Here is a 6,000-nt window from a genome sequence, read left to right as displayed (position 1 = left end):
AGCTCCATTGATCGTGGCTTTTCATAGTTGGAGTGCATGAGCTTAACTCAGAGTCAGTCTACTCAGAGTTGATTGAACTACCTCAATTCAGCTGTTCTGAAACCCAAAACTCAGAGTTTCCCATCTCAGAGTAAGTCAACTCAGAGTTCAGGTTTAAACTCAGAGTTGGTTGAACCTCCTTACTGAAACGGGCCCCTGGTGGATGAATGGCTCTTCAATACATATACATGTATCTAGTCTGGTTGCTCAAAGTATTGCAGATCATAACTGCTTACTTATTTTTAGGTTTTGCATTTAAATACATATTTATGATCAAACACTAGATTTCATTAAATGTGACATTTTAAATTTACAATTTACATCCTAATATTTTTTAATGATAGGCTACTTATATAAGCACACACAAGTGAATATTAATGAATGCAAGCAAATATAAGGAAAATTTGCCTTTTTAGCTCTATTTTAAACTTTTCTTGGGTAAATTATATGTACAGTAGGCTATATGAATGGATATTGAATCAAGATCGAAATCGATATTTGTGCCAATCACCGCCATGCTTATTCTGAAGTCTCGCAAGATTTTGCGAGATTTCCTGTGTTTACAGTCGGAACTCTGGTTGAAAATCTGTTTGTGTGTGGTGTGCTGTCTTTGTCACATCATGGCACACCACACACTATAGGAGCAAAACGGTTTTATCTAGGATTATTTGTCCTCATGTGTGTGGTCTAACACATTTTGAAAATCTTATAAGATGTAAAAAATCTTTTGGTGTGTACCCAGCATAACTCCTATTACTATCCTGCAGAGACAGACCTAGGCTACCGTATACTTGAAAGAAACCTGTAATTCGCCGCATTTGACCAATCCGACTCCTGAACGACTCATTTCTAATTTTCTATTAGTGAACGAATCATTCACTGCGGGTTGGTGAGCCAGTTCAACCAATTCACTGAAAAGCTTCGACTCCAAAGAACGATTCGGACATCTCTAACCGAAGAGGGGGCGGGGCACAGCGAGGACCATCTCCAACGGTTTGTATGTTGTTTTTCATGAGTTGTCGGGTGTCTCTGTCAGTCATACGGCTAGCCCTACCCCGCAATCCGACTCCAATAACGAAGCCTGTGTCTCCGACTCTTCGAGCAAGCAAACTCCTAGTCCGTTTTAATTCGGTCTCCAGCGTATCGACATTATTCAGCATGCCCGAGCGGAGGCCCTTCGTGCGGTTGCCCACTGACGTCTACCCCGTCAACTACGGGCTGCGCCTCAAGCCCGACCTCGTCGACTTCACCTTCGAGGGCAAACTGGAGGCAGCCGTGGAGGTAATGTTGAGCCTGATGCCATGCAGCCCCTCTACCCCCTCTGGTCTGGCCCTCAATGTCATGCCTTGTTCATGTTAAGCCTGGTTTTCACTTTGCATTTTTATAACTGCTGATACGGTTGTTGCTGCTAATCTAACGAGCTACCTGCTAGTGAACCAGACAGCGGCATTACACACCACGTCTTTCATGTTTACGAGTTCCAGCATGTTTGAATTGTATCATTTGCTACTAAATATTTAAACTTGCTGTCCTCTGAGGTCTGGCTCTCACAATAAAGAGAATTAAGCAGTTAGTTTGTTGCCCCGCAAGCTAAAGCGCTAACTGGCGCCACACTGCTAACCACGTTAGCCTGCAGAGCTGCTGTCATAAAGCACGCAAATACACACATAAATGTCGTAATTTAACCGCCTTCCAGGTTATAGTTTTCACGTACATAGCCGAGACGGTGAATCAGTCCTGTCTACAAGCTCCTGAGTCACTCTGAGCCTGTCTGACAGTTTACATGATACTTTATAGCTTACTATAATCACAGTGTAGCGCCCGAGGAAACGCTCAGGTGCAGTATGGACTTTGTGGCAGGGGATAAAATAAGTCTAAAATACAAATAAATCTCGTTAAAAGGTTCGTTAAAACGGATAAAGATTAAACATTATCTTGATTAATCGTTTTTATTCGTCTTTCATAAATGGTTGGTCTGGTCCGAATATGAATACCTATCTAACTTTATATATATATATATATATATATATATATATATATATATATATATATATATATATATATATATATATATATATATATATATATATATATATAATTATATATATATATATATAATTATGTGTAGATATATAATCAGTGGATCTTATCAGTACAATCGCAACAGTTCGGGTAAATTACTGTGGTTGATCCTGTAAACAGATGGAAGAGGTAAATGCGGGCCAGATGTGATGAAATTGAGGTCCGGCCTCTAGCATTGCCCTTTGCGTAAGATTGTTTGTTGTGGAGCCTTTTTATAGATCAACAGCTTCACACGTTAAGTTGTGCAGCTGTGTTGTGAAAGTCGCCTTGCAGTTGATCTTGTCTAGATGCCAAAATATATTGGAGCATGAGATTAACTACATCCCCCACAATGCCATACACATTATGACTGTAGCCAAAATATATTGGAGCATGAGATGAACTACATCCCCCACAATGCCATACACATTATGGCCGTGGTTCCTGGACAGCTATGGCTCACGTTTATAAACGCCATTAAAATAGCCTACTGCCAGTGGCTGCCTTTTGTCACATGGCCAGTGCACTCATTGCATCCAAGTCACATCCAGCTTCAACAAGCCACATGTGCCCTCTAAAGCTTTACCGTGGCAGATTCAAGCCTCTAAACACAATGTGTATCTTTATGTGGGATCCAATTCACTGTAAATGAAGTGTAATAATAGTTAGTTTGAGGAATATTTAAAAAAATGTGTAAAATAATTAAATGTGCATTTACAGACTCTGGGATGTTTTGTAACTATGTGTCTGTGCAAACTAGCTTATGGACATGATAGCCTGAAAGCTATTGATCGTCCCGGGAAAGTTTCACTTCAGAATTATGCAATAAATGCAGTCTTAAACAGCCTATTGCAACATAAGAGGCCATGCAAACTGTTGGTCTTTTTATTCGTAATCTGATTATATATGCACGCGTCAGAATTTCATAGCAGCAGGAGATGGCCCTTGAGCCTCCGAAAAGCCGTGAGGATTCAGACGGTTCTTTTTCCATGTGCTTCGTATTTGCTCGTACTCCTGGAGATTTCCTAGAAAAAAACAGGAAGTGAAAAAAATTGTATGCACTATGATATGAGCAAAGATAAAAACAGCTGAAGTAGGTGATCCCAACACAGTCACTTTTTTTCTTTTTAATGTTTTTTGAAAGTGTCACCACGAAAATACTGTAAAAACAGTAATATTGTGAAATATTATTACAGTTTAAAATTGATGTTTTCTGTTTTAACAAGTAGTTTATTCCTATAATGGTGAAGCGTCACATGATCCTTCAAAAATCCTTCTAATTATTCTATATAAGCATTTCTTATTATTATCATGGTTGAAGAACCTGGCTTAGTATTTACTAAACCGGGCAGAATTTTCCTGCACTGATTGTCTGAATTGTGTGTAGGTGAGGTGAGATTGTTTCATTTTTTTTTGTGGTTGTTATCTGATACAGTATGAAACAAAGGAAGGTTCACAAAGCTTGCAAAAGGCAATGGAGTGTTATTAGAAAAGAAATCACACACCAAATATTAAAAACTGAGGATCATGAAACGACTGGACCCGTATGAACATTAAAACTGAACTGTATGTCATTGTTCTTGACAGGTTACACAAGGGACAAACCAGATTGTGATGAACTGTGCTGATATAGACATAATTACTGCTTCTTTTGTGCCTGAAGGGGGGGAAGGTGAGTGCCAAACTCGACTGTAATCCACATTTAGTGATGTATTTGCTCGACTTTTGCCTGATTGCTGGTTTCGACCTGCATTAAATGCTTTATAGTCTGTTTTATTTTTAGGATTAACTGTGCTCGTTTTCTCCCCGTCCATTTAGAAATTAACGCTACAGGATTTAACTATCAGAACGAGGATGAGAAGGTGACCCTATGTTTCCCCAGCACTCTGCAAAATGGTAAAGAACTCATAATGTGGCCTGGAAGAAGCTTTCTGCTGTCATGTCAACAGTTGCTATAGTCGGTTTATTGATGCATGAAAGCAGCTTTAAAGATGAATGGCCTTTCTTGCTTTGTCCTTCTATTTTATGTGCCTTTTGTATTGTTTTAATCATTGGCTTCTTGTTTTTCAGGGTCAGGATCGTTGAAAATAGACTTTGTTGGAGAGCTAAACGACAAAATGAAAGGCTTCTATAGGAGTAAATACACGACTACTTCAGGAGAAGTCCGCTACGCTGCCGTCACACAGTTTGAGGTAAACTCTTATCAGGGTATGCGCTTCATTCATTTGTTTGCTCGCTCACTTTCTCTGCCACTGTTTGCTTTATCATTTGTCATGTCCCCCTCTCACTCTTCCTGCTCAATCATTCACTTTCTTCTGAGATCTTCTGTGTCTCTTGATAAAGACAAATTCACATTTGCGTAGTCCTTCAGGTTACGCTTTTGTCCCAAGTGACTTACAAATTAGGAAAAACAAGCAATTTATTATAGGGGTGTCGAAATTAATAGTTTCTTCGATGCATCGCGATGCAGACGAGGACGATTCAGTATCGGTTCAGTAATAGACCATAACCGATTATAATGTACTGACGCTTTTCTGCCGTCATTTGTCACGTACGTGCGTTGTCGCGGTAACATACAATGGCAGAGGGAGGCGAGTGCGAGTAATTAAAAATGCTCCAACTACTTTATAAGCTGACATCTGGGCACATTTCGGCTTTTATGAACAACCTGGTTAGCACGACCTGGAGAACACACGCGTTGTGTGTAAATCATGTCACGCACAAATAAAATGTGCATGGGGTAATAATGCCACTAACTTGAGAAACCACGTCAGCCGTTTTCATCGTGAGCTGTTAACGCCCGTCAGTGCCAAGGTGGACCCAGCTCAGCCAAAAATGGATCAAATTATATCAACTTTAGAGTTCTTAAAGGGCCTGTTTACACCTGGTCACTTCATGCGTTTTTACAGATCAGGGGCCTCATTTATAAACATTGCGTACGCACAAAAGAAGGCGTACACCACTCTCTACGCAATAATTATTCTCGTCAATGTGTCCGTCTGGCGGAGCAGATATAGATGCAATTAGATAGATAGATAGATAGATAGATAGATAGATAGATAGATAGATAGATAGATAGATAGATAGATAGATAGATAGATAGATAGATAGATAGATAGATAGATAGATAGATAGATAGATAGATAGATAGATAGATAGATAGATAGATAGATGTATTAATTGTCCACTGGGGAAAGTTGTTTTCATAGTAAAAATTTCTTCATCAGCTGAATCATGGTATTCATGCAAATGCCTTTAGTTTGTTTTATTTTCGATAAAATAACATATGACGTATGTCTCAACCATCCAGAAAGCTGCAAGAAATTACATTTGCACTGAACTATTTCCCATTTCCACGTAGATAATATGGATAGGGATTAATAGGGATTCCCCAATAACTGCCGGCAGTCTCTCATCAAGAGGGGTCAGCTCCGGTGTCCCCTTTCCCCCACCTGTGGCAGACACACTCTGGCGATGGATCGCTAGACGCTTTTTTGCCTCGACTTTGATGTCCGACCATTTCTTTTTTATTTCGGCCATGGTCCGAGGTTGTGAGCAGCATTTACGGCGTCTGCAACCTTTTGCACCTCAAGTGCCTTTTTGGCATTAGTAATGCCCACACTGTGCCCTCCAAAAAATATTTTTCTCCTCTTTTCCACCTCGCCAACGATAATTTCTACTTCACATTGAGTGAAGTTACGTTTTTTTGATTTCCTCTCTGTATTTGCCATGATTTCGCAATCGATGAATATTAACTTGTGGGCGTTTCACGGACTATTTATGGGCAACTATGGGCGTGACATGAAGCCGCAAAAGCTGCGCTACATTTAGAATTGATTGATTTATTAAGGGAAAACTGCGTAGGATGTGCATGTGCACGGTTTTATAAATCCGAATATT

The 6,000-nt window shown here is 39.8% G+C and overlaps 1 protein-coding gene across 1 annotated transcript in view; it reads left to right on the top strand.

Annotated features, from left to right (window-relative positions):
* Nucleotides 1-604: 604 nt before the first annotated feature.
* The window catches only part of npepps (aminopeptidase puromycin sensitive), a 33,595-nt gene continuing 28,199 nt past the window's right edge, over nt 605-6,000 (top strand). The window contains exons 1-4 of the mRNA XM_079845089.1: nt 605-1,320; nt 3,688-3,772; nt 3,919-3,996; nt 4,171-4,292. Of these exons, the coding sequence (XP_079701215.1) occupies nt 1,039-1,320; nt 3,688-3,772; nt 3,919-3,996; nt 4,171-4,292 (567 nt within the window). The 5' untranslated portion in view covers nt 605-1,038. The remainder of the gene's footprint in view (nt 1,321-3,687; nt 3,773-3,918; nt 3,997-4,170; nt 4,293-6,000) is intronic.

The sequence above is a fragment of the Gobio gobio genome (assembly GCF_949357685.1).
Source record: "Gobio gobio genome assembly, chromosome: 19".
In the NCBI taxonomy this organism is placed as follows: Eukaryota; Metazoa; Chordata; class Actinopteri; order Cypriniformes; family Gobionidae; genus Gobio; species Gobio gobio.
This window is presented reverse-complemented; position numbering and strand designations above follow the sequence as displayed.